The sequence below is a fragment of the Phocoena sinus genome, chromosome 7 (genome assembly GCF_008692025.1).
Source record: "Phocoena sinus isolate mPhoSin1 chromosome 7, mPhoSin1.pri, whole genome shotgun sequence".
In the NCBI taxonomy this organism is placed as follows: Eukaryota; Metazoa; Chordata; class Mammalia; order Artiodactyla; family Phocoenidae; genus Phocoena; species Phocoena sinus.
In genome coordinates, this window is record NC_045769.1 from 70,937,990 (window position 1) to 70,960,715 (window position 22,726).

The 22,726-nt window shown below is 34.4% G+C and overlaps 1 protein-coding gene across 15 annotated transcripts in view; it reads right to left on the reverse strand.

Moving 5' to 3' along the window:
• Positions 1 to 22,726, reverse strand: part of SLC4A10 (solute carrier family 4 member 10) — a 329,883-nt gene that overhangs the window by 99,056 nt on the left and 208,101 nt on the right. For 6 of the 15 annotated variants that reach the window (XM_032637995.1, XM_032637999.1, XM_032637992.1 and 3 more), the window contains 4 exons: positions 17,915 to 18,006; positions 11,783 to 11,940; positions 8,664 to 8,751; positions 3,921 to 4,067 (listed from right to left, as the gene is read on the reverse strand). In XM_032637995.1, the coding sequence (XP_032493886.1) occupies positions 3,921 to 4,067; positions 8,664 to 8,751; positions 11,783 to 11,940; positions 17,915 to 18,006 (485 nt within the window). Of the gene's footprint in view, positions 1 to 3,920; positions 4,068 to 8,663; positions 8,752 to 11,782; positions 11,941 to 16,842; positions 16,933 to 17,914; positions 18,007 to 22,726 lie in introns of all 15 variants that reach the window. The other 9 variants (XM_032637989.1, XM_032637988.1, XM_032637987.1 and 6 more) reach the window with 3 other exon arrangements.

A 22,726-nucleotide genomic window follows, 5' to 3' on the forward strand; every position in this document is an offset into this window, starting at 1 on the left:
GAGAACAAATGGGTGGTTGCCAGAGGGGAGGAGGTGTGGGGATGGGTGAAATAGGTGAAGGGAATTAAGAGGTACAAACTTCTAGCTAGAAAGTAAATAGGTCATGGGGATGTATTACACAGCATAAGAATGTTGTCAATAACACTGTAATAATTTTATATGGGGACAGGTAGTTATTGGACTTACCGTGGTGATCACTTCGTAATATATTTAAATATCGAATCACTATGCTGTATGCCTGAAACTAACATAATATTGTACTTCAACTATATTTCAATTAAAAAATGAGAGAATTGGAGGAGAGGAATTGGAGGCAGATAGTACGGAGAACCCTTCTGTTGCACTGGGTTATAGAAGGGAACAAAGAAATGGATGAGTAGCTGGCAGTGATAGTGGCATTGAGAATTCTTTTTTTGAGATTTACAAATTAACAATGTTGTTTGCTAATAAAAATGATATAATACAGAACAAAAGACCTGATGATATAGGGGAGAAAGAGGAGGATTGGGGAGTAATGTTTTTGAGTAGGTGTGAAGAGATGGGATCTACTGCACAGATAGAAGGCTGACTTTGGATAATTCATCAATAGTAATATATGGGAAGGCAGAGGATGTAGGTGCTGGCGGTAGATAAATATGGTTTTGGGAATCTACAGAAGTTCTCTTTTGATTATTTTAATTTTCTTAGGGAAGTAGGAAGCAAGTCAACATCTGAAAGCCAGAAAGCATGTGCTGAAGGTTTGAGGAGAGAAAACAGGTGTGAGATAATAATGTAGAGAATGGATTGAACTCGGGAAGTAGGGTATAATGAACTTGTAATATAAAGGGCCTACCTGAGGTATGTGGTCATGAATTATATGAGATTAGTCAATGTAGCTGTATGTTTTCCTTCAGTCACTCTCAGCTGCATCAATGGAGGTATAGACCAAAGAACTGAACTCACACAGTGTTGTGGTTTTGACAAGCAAGTAAATGGCATGAGAGAAAAGCAAGGAAGTTGAGGGTATACACAAGGGAGTGATTATAATGATTGACACAATGTTCTAACAGTATTTTCAAGGGTATCCCTTGAGATGACTGTTTATTCTTCTCTTAACTGAAAGTAAAATGTATTAAAAATACTGTGATTTGCACATTCTGGAAGAATAAAAACCATGGAGATTATCCCATGGAGGAAAATATTATTTGAATGAATAGGAAGTCAGAGGGCTTAATTTATTTCAATTCATTTTAATCAAAGAAAACATAGTTTCATAGTATCTATTATTCAATTCCGACATACATTTAAAAAATATTAATGTTGTAAAGAAACACAGAGTGTATCTAATTCAAACTCATTATATAAAATTGTGTTGTCTAACATTATAGTAACTAACTACACATGGCTATTTAAATTTAAGTTAATTAAAATTAAAAATTCAGTTCCCCAGTTGCAGTAGCCAAATTTCTAGTGCTCAGTAGTGGCTTGGCTTATTAGATAGCATAGATATAGAACATTTCTATCATTGCAGAAAGTTCTGTTGGACACACTGATATAGAACACCAGTACAGAAAGGTTATGGTATCTGTTTAAGATCATACAAATAGATAATAGCAGAACCCAGGTGCCTTGATTCTTAATTCAATGTTCTTTCTACTACTGCCTCTCAGTACCCAGAATCCAACAATTAATCCTGGTTTTAAAGTCTCATAAAATTAATTTTGAAAATACAAAGCTCCCATGCCTTCACTTGCCTCAGAAACATCATTTCTCAAAGGGAAGGTGCTTTCAAAAATGCTTGACTTTAGGGCTTCCGTAGTGGTGCAGTGGTAAAGAATCCGCCTGCCAATGCAGGGGATAGGGGTTCAAGCCCTGGTCCGGGAAGATCCCACATGCCGCGGAGCGACTAAGCCCGTGCGCCACAACTACTGAGCCTGCGAGCCACAATTACTGAGCCCATGTGCCACAACTACTGAAGTCCGCATGTCTAGAGCCCATGCTCTGCAACAAGAGAAGCCACCACAATGTGAAGAGCAGCCCCTGCTCGCCGCAACTAGAGAAAGCCTGCACGCAGCAATGAAGACCCAATGCAGCCAAAAATAAAGTAAATAAATTCTTTTAAAAAGGCTTGACTTTAGTTTTAATGTTTGAAAAGCAAATTGGTGTTTTAACAAGTGACTTTTAAGGTCTCATATTCAACATATTAGTATTTTCACTAAATGTTTCCAAATAACATCAATTAAAGAGATTCTTTCTTATTACTTCAAGAAGCATTATCCTGCCTTTGCTAATACTGTAAGTGCAAAGGTGTATGCAAATACAAAAATAAGACCATCTAAACCCTTAAAATTACTCTTTAAGCAACTTACTTTATTTAGTAGTAGATCAACTGAAATGGTTAAGTAGTACACCTGCTCATTTACCCACCTCTGGCTAACCAGAAAAGCTTCTATGTCTAGAGCTGGGTCAATTAGGCCATCTGTACTTCAACTAAGGCAGCACAGTCAACTACTAAGGCGGCTGAACTCCACAGGAACAAGAGCCAAAGGCAAGGCTTGGGTAGATGACCGCAGAGAGAGTTGGAGGAGGCAGATTCAACAGGAATAGAGATGGCGATATGAGTGGGCTTAAGACATTTGGCCACCACTCTCAACCAAGACATGCCTGCAATAAGAATCTCACCCCAAACGACAGCAATGGTCTTTATTTCTATCTTTCTGCACTGTATAACAAGTAAAATGCACATTCAATTTTTATAGGGAGAATTTTTACAATTTTCACACCATATGCCCACACAAAAGTAATAGAAACAAAAGAATTATTTTAAAAAATTCTTCAAATCATAAATGTGATTAGCAGAAACAGGGAGTTTTCCATGCAATATGACTAAACCATGCCTTTGAATTTTCCTAACACTTGCCAATTTCAAAGTGATGTATCAGAATATGGAAAGACAGTAATGAACTTTTTCTCAAGCATATTTTCTATTTTTATTAAAATTTCAATTTTCCTCCAGTATAGTATGTTTTAAGGTGGGTCTAAAATCTTTCTAGGCATGTGAGACTGTCATTTAGTAGAATATCATCAATACACCAAATCTGTGTTGAATAGGAAGATTTTACAACTTCATATCCCTGCCTTTTTAGAGATTTATTAGGTTCTGGTACCAATTCAAATGTGGTGGGAAATTTAACTCATTTCTGGCACTATTTACCCAGAGATAGCATCAGATTCCACAGGTCGAGGGCTCAGTCCTGCAAGACTGTCCACCAATCAGACCCCATTTCAGGTTGTTGCTGGTGCTTCTGATCAACTAGCTATAAATCTGAGGGTTCCCATGAACCCCTTCTCAGGTTCAACTAATTTGCTAGAGTGGCTCATAGAAGTCAGAGAAACATTTTATTTACTTGATCACCAGTTTTATTATAAAAGGATATAACTCAGGAACAGCCAGATGGAAGAGATGCATAGGACAAGGCATGGGGAAAGGTCAAGGAACTTCCATACCCTCTCCAGGCACACCAATCTTCCCAATCTCTATGTGTTCACCAACCCCGAAGCCCTCTGAACCCTGTCCCTTTGGGGTTTTGTGGAGGATTCATTACACAGACATGATTGATTAAACCAATGGCCATTGGTGATTGAACTCAAACTCTAGCCCCTCTCACCTCCCTGGAGGTAACCTCCAGGGAGTAACCTCATTAACATAACAAAAGACATCTTTGTTGCTTTCAGCACTTAGAAAATTCCAAGCATTTCAGGAGCTCTCTGCCAGAAATAGGGACAAAGACCAGATACATGTTTCATATTATAAATCACAGTATCACAGAAGTTATCATTTAAATCATTTGAATCTTTGGATTGGTTATACTATTTTAGTACATATATTAAAAACACAACAAAATGATGGTAGTCTTAAGAGTATTTTCGTATATACATACCTGGGAAGGAACATTTTTGGGAGGCTCTATTCGAATGCTTGGATCCCATTCTCCAGGAGGGAGAACAGTAACCTGATCCAGAAATTCATCAATTCCTGATACCAAGTCATTACGATCTTTAGCTTTGTAAGCAACATCATGAAATACCTAAAGAAGGAAAATAATCATTTATAGATAAAAAACAATTATAAAATCTTAATGTGTTCTTTGTTTTCATCTCCCAGTTATTTCACATGTGATTATAACAATTTGAATAAGAAGCTCTAACTAAAGAAGTTTTTAATGTAAAATATTATAGCTTAGTTTATTCTATGATTGCACACACTTATTTTTTCTTAGAATGCTAGGTGAATGTTGAAATTTCTGGTGGCAAGAGTAAGAGAAGGGAAAGGAGGGGCTTCCCTGGTGGCTCAGTGGTTGAGAGTCCACCTGCCGATGCAGGGGACACAGGTTTGTGCCCTGGTCCGGGAAGATCCCACATGCTGTGGAGCGGCTGGGCCCGTGAGCCATGGCCGCTGAGCCTGTGCTCCGCAATGGGAGAGGCCACACAGTGAGAGGCCTGCGTACCGCAAAAAGAAAAAAAAAAAAAAAGAGAGAGAAGGGAAAGGAGGATAGACGGAAGTTCATTAAACTAGAATTAATGATTCAAGTTTGGCAAACATTGTTTAAATATGTGTAAGTCAAACTTCCTGAAAGAAGCCCTTGCTTTAAAATAGAGATAAAAATTTACAGAATATATTAGAAATTTTAACAATATTTATACCGTGGCATAAACTAATGCTAACCATTGAATAAATGATGGACTAATCAATAAATGATAATAAGCCAAGTAACTATATAAAAGTGAAATTGGATCTTTACCCACATCCCCCACAAAAAGCAATTCTAGGTATTAAAAACTTAAATATGAGAGTTAAAGTATTAAACTCATTGGACAGAATATAGAAGGATATATTTATTACCTCAGGGTAAGCAATAATACAAACCTCAAAGATTTAGTGTCAAAACAAAGCACATAATTTTTGCTGTTTTTCAAGAGAAAAAAAAAAAAGAGGTGTTCAATAATGTCAAATGCCAGTAAGAGATCAAGTGACATGAGTACTGAACACAGGATAGTATATTTCGTAAATGGTGACCTTACAGAAAGCAGTTTCAGTAGAGTGGTAGTGACAAAAATCATACTGTAACACACTGAGATAAATGAAGCTATGATATTCAGGACCAAGTAGAGATCAGCCTTTCAAAACTGTTGAGATTCAGATTCATTCAACATTTCAGTGGTACATGCTATGTTAAGGAGCAAGAAATTTTAAGGATGGGAAAAACCTGGACTTTTATTTCATACGTATTTCTTAAGTAGCTACTATATGTTGGGCATGTTTGCTAATTGAACAGAACAAGTCAGTGTTGACTTAAGAGCTAGGTGACAGAGAAAATTGTTGGTGCAAAAATCCAAAACAAGAAAAAGAATCCCTTGATTTTGCTTTGGCTTTTGTTTTTATAAAACTATGTTATTTATGTTAATATACAATGACTTTACTATTATTTTAAAATAAGTTCACAAATATACATTTTAAAATTCTTAGTTTTCAGTTCTCTTATGATAAATATCAGCATACTTATCTACATAAACAAAAGCTCTTTGGAATGCTTAATAATTTTTAAGACTATATAAAAGGATTAATAAATCGGTAGTAGCGCCAATAAACAAAATCATATGATTTCTTTCTAGTAATGCTCAACAGGAAGGAAGAAAATAGATTACACTGACTCAAGATAAGGTGTTGCTAGGATGACTAGAACATTCAGTCATTAATTCATTTAAACAAAAATTTACTGAACCCTGACTGAGGGTCAGACACTACGTTAAGTTTGAAGATACAAAAGGAAAAGACAGTCTACCTACAAGAAGTTCCTGGTACAGACAGGAAAAAAACAAACAGAGCTTAGTCAACAAATATTTATTTGAGCACCTGACAAAATCAGGGAACAAAAATGAATATTAAGTGGTAACTGCTCTCATGGAATTTACAGCTTAATAGGGCAATACAATTCACCATTTTCTTAACTAAAGTAAACTGTAAGAATAAACTTTTTTTTTTTTTTTTTTTTTTGTGGTACTTGGGCCTCTCACTGTTGTGGCCTCTCCCGTTGCAGAGCACAGGCTCTGGACGCGCAGACTCAGCGGCCATGGCTCACGGGCCCAGCCGCTCCGCGGCATGTGGGATCTTCCCAGACCGGGGCACGAACCCATGTCCCCTGCATCAGCAGGGGGACTCTCAACCACTGCGCCACCAGGGAAGCCCAGAATCAACATATTGAATTTTATTCTTAATGAGTATAATTGTTCAATGTATTTCAAAGCAGTTATATAAGCAGAACAATTTCTCCACCTGGGCTTTGAACAATAAAAACTTTTTTTCTCTTTTAAAAGTATTTAAACATTTTTTAAATATTAAATGAATGTACTATCATAATTTAATTTAAATGTCCTATTATAATTAACAGCTCTCATTTTTGGAGTAACTTTCTGGCCGAGTTTCTGCTTCTCTATCCCACTGCTCACAGAGAGTTAAACAAATTGCCCCAAAGCTAAGCTCTAAACTTTCAAGTCTAAAGGATTCATGTTTGAGCCTTCATTCAAGAGCTGATGCTTGTTCTCAAATTAGGTAGTTCTCATTTACCAAGGAAATAGATGGAAGTCCTTTCTCTGCTCTCATTCTAAATCTAAAATTTTAAAACCATGCATGTTTCTCTGTTGTTCTATGTCTACTTGATTAGTCAATAACTTTGGAATTGACTCTTTTCTTTTGAGAAAATCTTGACTCCTAATTGGGGAAAGGAAGTATTAGGAAGAGAGATAACTTGAGTATTTATGCACAATATGCTCCTCTCACCACATAAGATGTCCCATGCCCCAGAGATATCTCAATGTAATATCTTAATGTCTTAGATGTGGAACCATAATATACCATAAAACATATGTGCATGAAAGTGACAGTAGTTAAATTATGACACAGTGTCATTTATTTTTCAATACTGTAAAAATTGCAAAATATTAATCAATATGGAAACACTAAAAGTAAAGATACGGTCAGTGCCTTCTCATAGAGAGTTCTACTAGAACAGGTTTGTGGAACTCATGAAGCCCTTTTGTCACTCTCCTGTCTTCTCCCAGATTTCCTCAACAGAATATGTTACTCTTTATAGTAGGCTAAGTAGTGTCTTCTCAAAATATGTGTCCACCTGAACTTCAGAAAGCGATCTTATTTGGAATAAGGGTCTTCGCAGATGTAATTAAGGATCTCAAGATGAGATCATCCTGGATTAGGGTGGGCCCTACATCTAATGACATGTGTCCTTATAAGAAACATAAAGAGACAGAAAAGGAGAAGACACACAGAAACACAGGGGAGAGGGCCATGTGAAGACAAAGGCAGAGACTGGAATTTTGCTGCCACAAGCCATGGAATGACAGGAGCCACCAGAAGCTGGAGAGACAGGGACAGACTTTCCCCTAGAGGCTCCAGAGAGAATGTAGCCCTGCTGACATTTTGACTTCAGACTTCTGGCCTCCCAAAATATGAAAAAATAAATTACTTTTGTTTTAATTACCCAGTTTGTGGTAATTTTTTATGCATAGGAAACTGATACACTCATTAAGTTGGTTCTTTCTGAAACAGATGAAAAAAATGTTTTTCTTCTAGCTTTTGGTTTCCTATGTGTAAATATCAATAACTAATTCATATAAAACCAGTAAACATAATTTGAACAGATATAATAGAAGAATTAATATTGAACCCCAACAAGTTCAAATTTTCAGATTTCATAAAACTAGGAAAAGTTATATGTAATACTAATTAGCTCTTTTCAAAGATTTCAAGTATCAGAAGCCATGTATTTCAATAAATAAATTATTAAATTATTTGGATGATATTCTAGAAATGTATAATCTCTTTGTTATTTACTACTGACTTTTGAATTTATGTCCCGTCTGTGATTTTTGCATATGCTCTTCTTTTACAATAAAAACAATAAAATAATAAAAACAGATTTTCATAACATGCTGTAGAATCCAAGAAACCAGTTATATGATACTACTTTTTATGTTTATTTTTATGATCTTACATTTCTGAGACATATATCTCTTTGAGAAGCTGATGAAAACTTTTTCCAGTCCAAGAAAACTACACACAAATTTTTGTACATAGAAAAATTTGTGGGCTGTATCAGCGATCACAGGCCTCTTGAAATCTTCAGCTCCTCTAATGGTTAAAAGACTCCCAGGTTAAAAACATCTACATTTAGGCAATTATAAAGAGAGTTGATAGACGTTGCATGGCTTTTGGTGTCATGTACACTATTCAGATAAACTGACATTGTATTTGTTTTTTTTTGAGACCTTAAAATTATTTTGCCCCAAACAAGACCTGCAGTGATATTTACAATGGTGATCACTTTGGCAACACATATGTTACAAGGGGAATATTAATAAATACATTCTAAATGTCACTAAATAACAAATTTTCTTTAGAGCATGAGGTTTTAAAATGTTCATGTGTGTGAATTTATTACCCCTTTTGAACAAATTTTTCCAAAGGAAATTTTATAGGACAAACATTTAAAAGAAGGGGAATTCAATACAGAGAAATCTGATTCACAGCAAACTGTCATGAATACAGAACTCCAAAAGTTAGGTGTACCTAGTAAAGGGAAATGTTCCCAATGAACTTGAATAAATACCTCATCTGTCATTAGGGTTGCAATTGATCTGCCAATCTCATGGTACTGTTGCCCCTTTCCCAGGGGTCCCAGAAGAATGAACAAAAATCTGTAATTAAGAAGAAAAAAACACAAATGTTTCAAGGTAGAAATAAAAAATAATTTTAGTAGTACAGAATCACTCATCTCAAAGGAATTACTGAAGATAGGGATTTCGATGTAAAATAGTTCCATATTTTTCCACAGGTTATTATTACAGGTTTTCAAATATCTTATGATGTTTCAAAATGACTCATGCTTGAGATCCCTGAGCAATTGGAATCGTGGTTATTTTGCTCTGTTTCCTTCATTTAGTTACCTATCGTGCCCACACAGTTGTTAGTGTGAATTTTTAGGATTCTATAATCCTTAGAGGAGAAAGGTGAGAAAAGTAAAATCTGATTAAACCTTTCTGAATTGTAAGAAAGAGAACTCACTGATATGTAAATTGTAGAATTAGGTAGAAGGGGGAAAAGGTAATACAGTAGTATAAACGATGAAAGAACATAGGGTCAAAAAAACAGTAGGTGTACGTAAATTTACATTAAATAGAAAAAATGATTGCCAGGAATCAAAGATCAGTTAGGATTAAAAAAAAAAACTATTAACTCCAATGCTGCAGGAATAAAAGTAGCAGCTGAACTGTGACATTCCATCTCAATTAGGTTGCAAGTCTAGCAAATACATCATCACTACTGGAGCTTTTGAAGAAATCAACATGTGTTTTAACTTTGGAGGACCAGTACTTGTCTTATCTCTGAAAAGGTCAATGCTACAGGGAAATTGTGGGAATTTTAAGATGACCTATATTCTGTAATATAACTCTACAGTATTCATTTGTTAAATGGTTCTTGCTCTTAAACGTGAAGACTAATGGCTTTTTAAAGTGTGCTAAAATAGGTACTACAATTCTACCTTTCATTTAGTTATAAACTTTAGAGATTGTACATGTTTTTACATGATGCATATATTACACAGTCTTAGAGGATGTGACATTAATTTTTTGTGTCAGATGTTACTGAATCCAAGTCAACTTCTGCTATACAGAAATGTCTACTATACATTTAAAACAGGAATAGTTTAGTGTGGTGGCAGATGCTTTATCAAGTATAGTACTTTCAAGAAATTTCCTAACCTATGTACATCCTGCTACTTTTCAGGTTTCTATTCCCTGGGCTATTTATAAAGTCCTAAAATTATTTTCTGACATTTTTACTATGTGTTACTGTTATTTACATGGTGTGCCCTTTTGTCCTCCTAAGAAAGGATAATTAGGAACCTTGAATGGCTTTCTTTATTTTATTTGTCTAACTAATCTTCTTCTATTTTTCACCTTTCCAAACTAGTCTAGTCTTTTAAATCTCTCCTCATACAGTGGCTCTACTGTGCCCCTAACTTTTCCTCCATTGTTCTGTAGACACATTTTGCTATGTCAGTATGAAATGAGGTCACCTAAACCTTTACAGTTTTCAAAGTGAGGGTATATAACCCCATTATGGCTTTTCTCTACTCCTGGGAATTTTCCTTTTCTTTCCTTTGAAACACAAGAGCTATCATTGTCATAAATATCCATCATTTACTCAGAGTTCATCGGATACCTTCCTAAGTGGTAGAACAAGAATGCACTGCTTGGAAGATGAAAAAGAATTTTAATCTACTAAAGTAATACCTCTATGGTTAGTAAGTTTCACATCTTAAATCTGAATCCCAAATTCCCAGAAACTCTGAATAGATTACAGGGTGTAAATAGAAAAATGCAGCCTTGATCATACAGTCAGAGGCCACCTTAATGTGCCCAGTTCATCCTTCCCCTTTTTTAATAAAAGTTGGTATGTATCAGAAGTCTCAGTAGCCCTCCAACAGGATGAACAGACACTTATCTCTATAACCTGAATTGGTAACTAGCTACCTGCCTCAAATCTGTTCTTCCACAGATTCAGGAAGAGGCACTCAAACACTGAATCCCCTTCCAGTCAGCTGAGCTCTAATAAAATGAGGCCTCTCCTGACTAAACTATTCCATATTTTTGGAATATCTTAACCACAATCAAAACACAGAGTGATGTAATCTGCTATGTTTTAAGGCCAAAGGTCCATAGAAGAAACATTCTACAAACCCAGTTGCCACAGCACCTGAACTTTTCATCAATTTAACTTGGCTAAGGCATTCAGTGTTTGGACGAGGAGGCATATTAACAGCATCTGAAATAATTATAGCATCAAACAAAGGGCAGCAGTCACGTAGGAAATGGGGCCCTACATAGATATGTTTTGCTATAGGAACAGGATCAGAGTAAAAGGCTGTCTATATACAGGAATTGCATCTGATGGAGTGAGAAGGAAAGAAAACAAGGTCCCCTGGAGGAATTGCTAGGAACTTAATGTTCTGTAGACAATATTCTTTTTTCAATTTGCCCATGGACAGTCTTATCTCTATAACATAGAGAGAAATAATAAACAACAAAATTCAGTTTGTATTGTGGTAAAGTTGTTAGTTTTTATGTACAGCTGAATGAAAAACAAGTTCAGGTAATCAAATTAAATTTGTACTTTTGATTCAGATTCAACCATAGTACCATGATGCTACTACCAATGATTCTTAAGACTCTATGTATGTGAAGTATACTATGCCTAAGATTGAATCTTATAGTACATTAGATACAGCAGGTAGTATCCTAATGATGGCACTTACATGTACTCTGAGGGCCTACTCAGTCAAGCATAAGGCAGGCCTTGAAAACTTTGATCTTTTTAAGTACGATCACACTCATATACAGGATCCCACAGTCTAATGCAATCTTTGAGAAAAGCCTAATACTTTATCACTTTTCACCAAAATTGTAAGAAAGGATTTATATGGTGATATAGACCAGGGTAGTCAGAGATGAGGAGCATGCCTAAAAGAAAACATAGAAATTTGAGAGGAAGGAGGAAAGGACTGGATAATTTTTAAAGCACTTTTTGCCCTCCTCCACAAACAAGAAGAAACAATGGTTTTGTCGATTACACTTTAGTTTCTCTCAGAGGAAACTATATTTACACCTTTTTTCCCACAAATAAATGGCTTAAGAAAAGTGCAAAAGATGCTCTTATACTTTGTACCTGGTTGGGATTGGGACTTCAGCCAGTCCTTGAAGCAGTACAGCTGGAGACAACCTGACAAATGCAACTACAGTTCGATCCAAAAACTCCAATTCCCCGACTAAGATGTTTGAAGCTTCAGCACCTGGAGGAATCTTCTTCATAAAATGCAGATCAACCTGAGATCATCACAAAGTAAAAAAAGGTAAATCAAAATTGGAAAAATTTGTTAAATCATATCCTAGCACAGTATGTCACACATGGTAACCCATCAATAAATATAGTTTAAGTAAATATTGCTTATATAAATATAGTTTAAATAAATTTAAAAATAGTTAAACATCTTACTTGCCCTTTAAAAAAAAAACTTTTTTCTTTTACCTCGTATTTTTCTAATTTGTCATTAATACGTTGAATACTCTAGCTTCTCTATTCAATATTTTTAAAAGATTCTTTTTCAGCATCAGTAATTTTGAAATTTTCAGGGAGAAAGGAGTATGTGTTCAATTAAATTAATATACTTTAATCTTAATTTAACTAGCATTTGTCAATAGATTTAAATATTTGCATAGTACTTTATCTTAATTTTGTGCACAATACATTTCAATGAATTAATATTCAAAATATGCCCATTTCAAAAGAAATATAACCATGATTCTCCTTATAGTATAAATTATGACTTTAGTCTTCAACTTTATCTTCATTGTTCTATATCCTTCACATTCTCTACTTGGCTTGATCAATCTTCAATTTTAATTTCTCATCAGAGAATTTAGATATGGCAGAGCAAAGGAAACAAGAATAAAAATATTAACATTTGGAGCTGCTGAAGAGCCATTGTTGAATTTCTGATATGAAATGTCTGTGACTGAAATGAATGCACACAAAACAAAAGTATCATTAACAAAAAAGAAATGCTTGGAGTAAAGGGTGAAGTCTGAAAATGAATGTAAAATATTCTTAAGCATAAATATCAATTTTCATACAGAGAGCCTCAGTGAAAACCAAGCAGTGATTTTAAAGTCAATTTTACAAGGCCTAATTCTTGTTTCTAATTCATTTGAGTTGCTTTTAATGGAAAACTGTTTGCAGGGAGAATAATAGTTTAACTGCTGTAATAATTGTTTTTATGCTCTCATGTTAATGAAATGGGGACCACAGATCAAAGTGGGAAGAGGAGAGACAGAGACAGAGAGAAGGAAACGAAGGAGAAGGAGAAAGAAGGAGAGAGAGGGGGCTGAGGGGACGAGGAGGAAGTGGAGGGGAAGGGAGAGGAAAATTAACAGGAGGAAGAAGAGGAGAGAGGGAGAGAGAGAAGAGCTCTGGCAAATACCATGAGGCCAACAAGACCTTTTTTTGGGTCAGGTATTTCTTCTGCAAATTTAATGATTTGAGAATATTTTTTCCCAGCAGTTTAAAACGAAAGAAAAATTAAAACTTTTAGGAGGAATACCTTAGGATGTCCATAGCCAGACTTTAGTGACTACATTAAATTTGTTGTTTTCTGAAATCAAGACCACAGCACAGCTATTTAGAAGGTTTATAACTACTTAATTTTCTGTAAGATAAGGGAGCCATAAAACATGTAACCCATTATATGAAGTATACATTTTATCAAAAGGATTAAATATAAAAATAATCCACAGTACTTCACTAAAAATATCAAATAGAAGCAATGTTCTATTTAAAGAAAAAGAAAAAGATTATAAATTCCAAAATTTTTAACCTAAAAATTTGCTTCCAAATACAAATTTGTAAGCTCGTAGTACCTAAACACTATTAGCCCTGTGAGAAAAACATAATAAAGACTTATGGAGATAAGTCTCTCAGAGCCTCAAAAAGTAAACTATTAAGTTTTCCCCCCCAATAGAAATAACAATTATACAATGTTAATACACTGGAACAAAATTTAAAATGAGAAAATAGCTTATTAAGAAAATAGATAATTGATAATCAGTGTGAGTCATATTGGTAACACTTGTCATAACTCTAATGAGAAGTTTAAGTTCAACCTGGAAAACTTTCTGTGAATTCATTTATTTCTTGACAAATGCCATAGCCTTAACTATTAGCGTCTGTACCTCAGGCAGGTGGCAATTATACACATGACTGCTTTAAGATTCAATTTAATTAAATCAAGGAGTACCAGTATGCTAAAATAGCTTAATTTTATAAAAGAAAATACATGGCCCTTACATATTATTTTTTGCATTATACAATACCTAATATATCATTGATTGATATCTGTTACTGAAAAAATGCATTAAATATACTGAATTTAATTTCAGGATTAGCAAATTTACCTCGATTTAAAATGTAATAAATTATAGTTAAATAATATATATCTAGAGTAGTCATTATATTATACTCATTACATTATATTATTCTTGGAGTAGTCATATATTTGGGGGTAATAGATTATATAACATATTATCTAATTATATTATTATATTATACAAATATATTATATTATTCCTGGGATAGCCCTGTATATTTGTATTTGTGTTAACATACGATTCATAAAGAACCTTATTTGGCAACCTAACTTTTAATATAACAAAAGATCACATTTAAGGACCACAGTTTAATCTTTTATAAAACTACAAATATCAAAAACAGCTCTGAGGAATTAGGTTGACCTACGGCCTTAAGACAGTCTTCAGGTGGACTCAAATACGGAATAAACATAAGGAAATTTTTCTGGTCCTCTGAACAGAATCTTGAAGAAATCAAGCTATACTCTTATGGATCTGGATTTATACTCATGCTTCTGGGGTCTCCAGACCTTTATGCTAAGAAGGAAAAGATGCTTTATTCTGGTTATTTGATACTTAAGTTGTGGATGAGAAACAATTATATCTCTAGGGAACAAGTTTAGACAGAAGATCATGGTGGAACTGGAAGTGTCTGGACAAGCTACACACTGAGATGTGAAAGAAATACAGATGGGTCTTTAGGGAGAAAGCTTAAGTCTTAAGCTCATTATAGAAAGTACAAGAAAAGTAATAGAAATTCCCTGGGGAGAAATGGTCTTGTGACACTAACCAACCAGTGATCTTGAGCAGCTCTCTTAATCTGGGATTCAGCTTTCTCACTTTCTAAATGAGATTTCTAAGGTTTCCTACAATTCTAGGATTTAATAATGCAACTCTTCATATTTCACATACTAAAGATTGATGCAGAAGAGAGTTCTTTCTACACAGAAAATAATGTGGAAGTTTCTTTAAGTCATTTGAAATAAAAGAAATCGCCAACATTTGGGAAATAATAAAATAGCCATCTTCTACCTGTCAGTTTAAAAACATAACACATCTGCTTTTCAAAAGCATTATAGGAATCAAAAAACCTGACAGGGCTTCCCTGGTGGTGCAGTAGTTGAGAGTCCGCCTGCCGATGCAGGGGATATGGGTTCGTGCCCCGGTCCGGGAAGATCCCACATGCCACGGAGTGGCTGGGCCCGTGAGCCATGGCCACTGAGCCTGCGCGTCCGGAGCCTGTGCTCCGCAACGGGAGAGGCCACAACAGTGAGAGGCCCGCATACCACAAAAAAAACCCAAAAAAACCTGACAGTTCAGATCATGTTTTCAAACATTCCTTAAACGAATGTTTGATGGGCCTAACCACTGGAAGGGTTAAAAATATATAGTTTGAAGGTAGACAGAACATAGGATCAAGTTACATGAAATGAAAAAGGACTTTTTTCCCTTAACATCCCAAAATTCTACTGGGGTTTGGAATCTACATAGTAAAACTTAAAATATTTAAATAAACAAAGTAATCTGTAGACTAAGTGATAGATTCACTTTGATAAATTTACTACCAAACTGAAATCATTAGGCTCAAAAACCTTAACTCATGTACCTGCAAAATCTGGCACTAAAATTTGTTTCCATAATGATGCATTACATTTGCTCTTTCCAAGTCCTACTACTCTGTCCTTCCAGGTTATAAGGTAAGAAGTATTACTTTGTTTTTCAAAAAAAACCCCAAAAAATCCAGAGCTGAAGGCTTAAATTATTTTGAACCTCATAGGATTCACTCAACATGTACATCCCAAACACTGTTCAAGGCACTGGAGATCCAGTGGGGGCCAAAACATATCAAATTCTGGTCTAGTGTTTACTTCTGACACTGCTGTTCCCACTGATATCAACAACAACAACAATAATAATAGTAGCCACATTTTATTGAACACCTGCTATAAGCCCAACACTCTGCCAGGCTCTCTCTCTATATTCTCTCACTTAATCTTCCCCCCAAAATTATAAATAGATATTATTCTTATTTTACAAATGAGAAAGATGGAGTCAGAGAACTCCTCCATGATTAGATAGCTTATAAATGCTAGAGTTAGGATCCCATGCTCCTTCTCAAAAGCATGTTCTTTGCAATGTGCCATGCTATGGACAGGAGACTAAGAAATATAGATGGCTGGCACTGAGTAGAGGCTGTAGAAGTTTAACTTTCTCATTAAAATCTGGAGCAGTCCAGTGATTTGAAATGCAACAAGAAAGAAAAGGATTAAAGAAAAGAAGACCTATTTTTCACTCTTCTATAGTTCAAATTGTTCTAGGAGCCCTGAAAATAAGACTACTGTCTCCAATTGGCTATATTCATTTTCTTTCAAATGTACTGAAGCATTTTTGAAGGCTGCAAAACTAGGTCAGACAACTAAAAGCAAAATGATATTGAGATATAAAATTCAGTGTCAAAGGGTTATATCCTTTAAAAAAAGGTAAAAGCTAATTATTTGAAAGGATGGGATTTATTATCACTGTTTTTGAGAATGTTCACTGTGCTCTTGTTATACTGTTAATGCCTGCACAAATAAGTAAGAAACTTCTTATGTCATTGCTTTTAAGATCCTATTTCAAATGAAGAACATCAGAAAATAAATGTATGGCAGTTTGCGACAATTTTATTCCAACTTGCAGATGAATGAAGATGTAATGCTTTAAAAAGATATTTTTTGGAGAGGAAATGGAATACATTTGAACTGGCTTAATATTTGAATCACATGCCTCCATACAGTGAGATGAGCTTTGAACCACTGTAGAAACAGAGCCCGAGTGTGCCCTCACCTCTCTCTCTTGCTGGTGTGGAGGTCCTTTTTCATGCCTTTGTTTCATCCCACATGGACTAGCATGCCCCTTTTGTTGGCCTCCCAGCCCCTGCACGCATAATTAACAGACTTAAGCTGGTACACCATGCTCCCACAGAGACTCCACCAGGCACCAGAGGGAGAGCATGCACAGGACTGGACCTAGACCATTTTGGCACTGGCAGAGGGATTCTGAAACAGCAGCAAGGAGCTGATCGCTATTAATCTTTTCAGAAGCTTGATGCAGGCAACTTCCTATACACTGCCTCCCATTCCCACCTCCTCCCACTGTTACAATCCTTGGGAGTGCTAAGGACCTTGTGAAAAACAAATTACTGGGAGTGATTACTGTTTCAGCCACTCAGACAAAGAAAGGTGTTGACTCTATTTTTGGTCAATATTAAAACTCTTCTTTTCTGATCAAGTGTTAGCTTGCCATTGCCTGCAATAGCACATATAGGATGTCAGGAATTTGCTGAGAAAAGCACATTATTTTCACATGGATTCTTTTCTTAGAATACATTCAAATAAATGATTTCATCTGAATTGTCTCCAATTAGATGGATCCCTCAACAGTCAGTCTTTATTATGTTTTTATTCAAAACTCTGCTCAGTCTTACTATGTTCTAGTGTTTCTTAATACTAATGCCTTTCTCTGAATCACGACAGTGAAGCCTTAAGTTACATGATTTGCTTTTCCACAAATAGAGGAAAAATTATTTTGAAAAAAAAAAACTAGCAAAAGTTTTAAACAATAAATTTCTGTTAAATTCTCTGTGAAGTACAGTTATCTTTTTTACTGTAAGAGATGCATCACACCAAGTGGCTGAAACCTGAAGACTATGCATAAAACTTACACGTTTGGTTTTGTGAATAGGCAGAACACTGCATGTGAACTTAAATGCTAACATTATCTGTAACAATATCAAGCTTTGGATAAGAAACAAAACAAATGTGCATGCAAAAAAAATTGTGTCAACACCTCTTAAAATGGTTGATAATTTCTAGTAATAACTCAGAGGCTTCCTTAAATGAGAGGGAGAAAAGCTTACCTTGCTAAAGTCAACAGTGCTGTTTTCCCTGCTCACATCATTCTTATTCTCAACACAGGCTGGAGCCGACTGAGGAGAAACAACCTGACCTGCTAAAAGAGATTGTTATTACAGAACACAAACAATTACTTACATAATTCTAGACATATTGAGTGAAATATGAATTAAACTAAACCAGCATAGGTTTCTTAATGAAGTAAGCATGAAGGGTCAATATAAATAGATATATATAAATACAAATATTCTTATTTATCAGTTACAGATAGAAACGGGAGAATTCAGCCAAGAAAATGTAAACTAATTCTCAGATTAAGACTCTATAACTAAATAGTTATTCTTTACGAAGAAAGAACATCTACAAAAAGATTTTAATCTAATCATGGGTTTGAAACATCAGTGATTTCTAAATTTTATCCAAAACTATTGGGATATATATGTATATGTATATGCATATGTGTATATATGACAAGATAGACAACTCTTATGATTTAAGCTCAGACTGAAGAATTTTAAATGTAATGTTGTTTTTTGTTTGTTTGTTTGTTTTTGCAGTACGCAGGCCTCTCACTGCTGTGGCCTCTCCCGTTGTGGAGCACAGGCTCGGGACGCGCAGGCTCAGCAGCCATGGCTCACGGGCCCAGCCGCTCTGCGGCACATGGGATCTTCCCGGACCGGGGCACGAACCCGTGTCCCCTGCATCGGCAGGCGGACTCTCAACCACTGCGCCACCAGGGAAGCCCAAATGTAATGTTGTTTTTTAAAGGGCGAATATTTATGTGAAAAGTACATAGCATATTTATAGCTTCTACTGCATCTGAAGAAACAAACCAAAGAGAAAAAATTCTTTGGCAACAACTTTTAGAGATTTCTATATGAGAGGTTTAGTTAGAAATACCTTTGCCTCATATACTATGAATACTGTGAATACGATATTATGCTTCTCACTATTCAATTGTGTAAGCATACTGATATTGGTCTGCATGACAAGAGATCAATTAATTTGAATTGTATTTGTTTTCCATTAACACTAACCAGCAACTTAATTATTTTGTAGCCTTTTCCCCATTATAAGAAAGATTATATTAGTTAAGTGGACAGTACAGCTGAGAATGTGACAACAGCTAACCAAGGGTAATTACATTCCATTATTCACTAAATATGAAACAGTCTTTTCAATCACAACTTATATGAAATCTGTCCATATTTAGCAACTAACGATGCTTGCTTAATTTCACATGTATCTCTCTTTTCCCTAACCTCTCTCCAACCTCACTTGTTAATTTTACTGTGATACAAGTAATGACAACCCAGCTTTGAAGCCTTGACCATATTTTATAACCATAACTCAGTGACTCAAAAATACTGTTCTTATTCTCATTTGTCTTAGATGGGAATATTTACTCTTCTCTCTGCCTAGCTCTTCCCTCTACCTGCCTAAATCCCAACTTTATTCCAAGTTTACCTTTAGTTTCATCTTCTCCAATTACTGAATTTCTCTAAACTGCTAGTGTATATACAAATACCTCTTCTTTAAATTCTCTTGAAATCCACTTATTCTTTGTTAACTAGAATTTAAGTGTGACTTAAAACACTGATAATTTACTTTCAAATATTACTATAATTTGGCTTTTTGAACTATTAAGCCTCTCAGGCAGGGGTCATTTATTAATAGGTACAATTTTTTATGGTTTAAAATTGTTATATTGCCAGAGAGTCATGGGCTTAAGATTCTTCTAAACTTTAAATATTTCATTGCTTTCACTAAACAAAGTAATACATTTGGTGAAGATTTTTCAAATGATTTTAAAAGCAAATTCACCTTAAACCATGTACACAAATTCTTTTTTTTGTTTTTTTTTAGGATATTCTGCTCTTTTGTGACCTATAGGGGAGATGTCTTACCCTAGACTATGAGAGGGAGTTCAGTTCAGTAGAATTGATCATTGACCCTACATGATACAGCACTTCTATAAATGACATAGATTTAGAACATAAAAATCTGAGAGTAATACAATCCTAAACAATTTCTAAAGTGACACATCCATCAATATAAAGTATAATTTTATAAGTATATAAAAGTTATACTTTTTTAACATCTTTATTGGAGTATAATTGCAACACACATTCTGATTACAGTGAATTCCAAAAAAATATATTAACTTTAGAGAAGTGACAGACTTAAGCTGCACCAGTTATTTTCATTCTCCCATTTCTAACTGCAGCGTGCAGCTATGACTGTGAACTGTTCATTAGCAGCCATTTAATATCATTCTCAAAATAATAACTGTAGTTTAAAAAAAAACCTTTTACATAATGCATTTGTGCTACTAACAGATGTCTTCAATCACCAGTTTCACATCATTTCTCCATATTTTCATGAGTTAGAACATTAGATATATTTAAACCTAAATTTACTGAATGTTCTGCAAAATTGAACAGTGACATTCAAGGCATGGCTAAATTAAATAAACATATATCTGCTTTCTTATAATAACTTATTTCATGTGATATAAAACTACATGGAAGAACAATTATCTAACTCAATCAGCAAACATACAAAAATAGTCAACCCAGTACAAACTCATCAACTTAGAAGAGATTTCAATGGATAGAAAATATGCTGTAACTTAAGATTTGAAGAAATTGGATAGCCTATGTTTTCATATATATACTTTAAAAGCAGAAAATTTCATAAATTACCTTCAGCTCATGAGATATGTTTAAAACATTGGCACTTGTATTTCCTCTGGTAAGTATTAATATATTTGAGATTTATTGTTCAATGCTATTCTTCTGAAAATTTTACAAAATATTACCTCATAAAATTGATAATCAGGAAGGGATTTGAAAAATATTTTCTATGACTATTTTAAGTGATATGGATAATGACCTAGTGGAGAGTATTTAACTAGCAGGAGACATACGAGATGACAGAAATTTCCCTGCTAGTTCTAGATTTTAGGTATGTGCATAGAATGTATGCTACTGCAGGAAAAAAGCATAAAAACTACCAGCCTATGACAAAGGAATATAAACCACAAGTTTGATATCTTTTTTATTTCAGAGATAATAGCTAAATATTAGTAAATATTAGTAAATACATTTAATCTCATCAAAGTTTAAAAAGTACTCCAAATCTTATTTCTCAATGTGTATGTTAATTTGTTAAAATGAAACAACACATTAAATGTGTATACTTTCAAGGCAGTAACTGAAAACCTGAAAAATGCATAGGTATTATTATTTAAAAATTAAACTGAGAGGTTTGGTTTGGGTTATTTTGAATAACTTGAAGCCTTTAAACAAAGCTTAAAATTTTATTTGCTTCATCTACCTACCTACCTACCTATCCATCTAAAGCCTGAGCATGAATTATAGTCTAACTACTGGAAATTTCATAAATTAAATAATTTTTATAATTCTGTTATCAACTATAATCTTTTTCTGTCTAAACACTTAGATTTCTTTAGTTTAGTCCAGTTATCACTGCCTTTCAGAAGAAGGTGATGGGCTTAGATTTCAAAATGACTTTCATTAACTCAAATACTATTACATAAGAAGAATCAGTAAATTTAGGGTTTGAAAGGGCATCTCTTATTTTCTTATTGATATCTAAAACAATACTAGTCCACAGAAGACAATTTTCAGGTACAGGACTTTACATTCAGCCAGAAAGTGAATATGTGTCCTAAAAGGATAACAAAGAATTTGCTAGGATTTTCCCCCCTCCAAGACAAAATAGTATAAAGTTAGGATTTAGAATTCCCATATATGTGTGGAAGTTTTATGAATGCTATTTTTTATGATAATTTTTCTCATCAATATGCCACAATGCTTTTGAACATACATATTTTTGCCTATTTCTTTATATTACCTTCACTATGCCCACTCATCACTGTCCGAACTAATATATTCCATAAGTAAATGTCATCACAATTTTTAATCACATCTGTTAATATCTAAATAACTTTGAGAAATTAAGATTATTATCCAAAAAGAGACATTTATTAACTTAAAACTTTATTATATTCAGGGTAAATTATTCAAAAACTAATGAAAATTGGACACTATTATTATTAATTGAGACATGTTCATGACTATTTGAATGTAAACATTTGAGAAACCTAACATCATCCTTATATATTTACCATATATTTTAATTTTTCCAACCTTTTAAACTCAAAGAGTTCACCATCTTAAATCCAAAATTCCAATATTTGTTATACATCTTATCAATTAAAGTGCATATTATATAGTATTCATATCAGCAACTGCTTGAGTGAATTTTCCTTTGAGTCATGAATTCATTTTTTCCTCTGGACCTCCATGTAGGGATCATATATAAGTTAGATAAAAAGTTATTATAGGCCATGTACTTTTCCAAGGCCAATCATAAAAGATTTGGGCAAGCACAGGAGAAAACTGAGAGTAATTCAAGCAATCTCTAACTAGAAAATGGAAGCTCTGCTTTTCCGCTTGTTACACAAAAACTTTTTCACCAAGTCCACTGCGAAACTGGCAGAGTCATTTTCCTCATCATAAAGTTAGGGGGAGAGCATGAGACTATGTCAGAATTACTGTTTTCCACTTTAAGTAGTGTCAGTATCATTAAAGCATCTCAGTATTGAAAGACAACCATAAATATGTTCTCAAAAAATGTATTAAAATTACATTAATTCAAGTCCTTACTTACAGTTTTCTTCCTTTTTAAATAAATTACATATATAAGTATTATAAAACAGCAGCTTTTAAATTTCTATTTAGCCAAATTCAAATCAATAGGAGAATAAGATACCACTGAAGCATATCAGT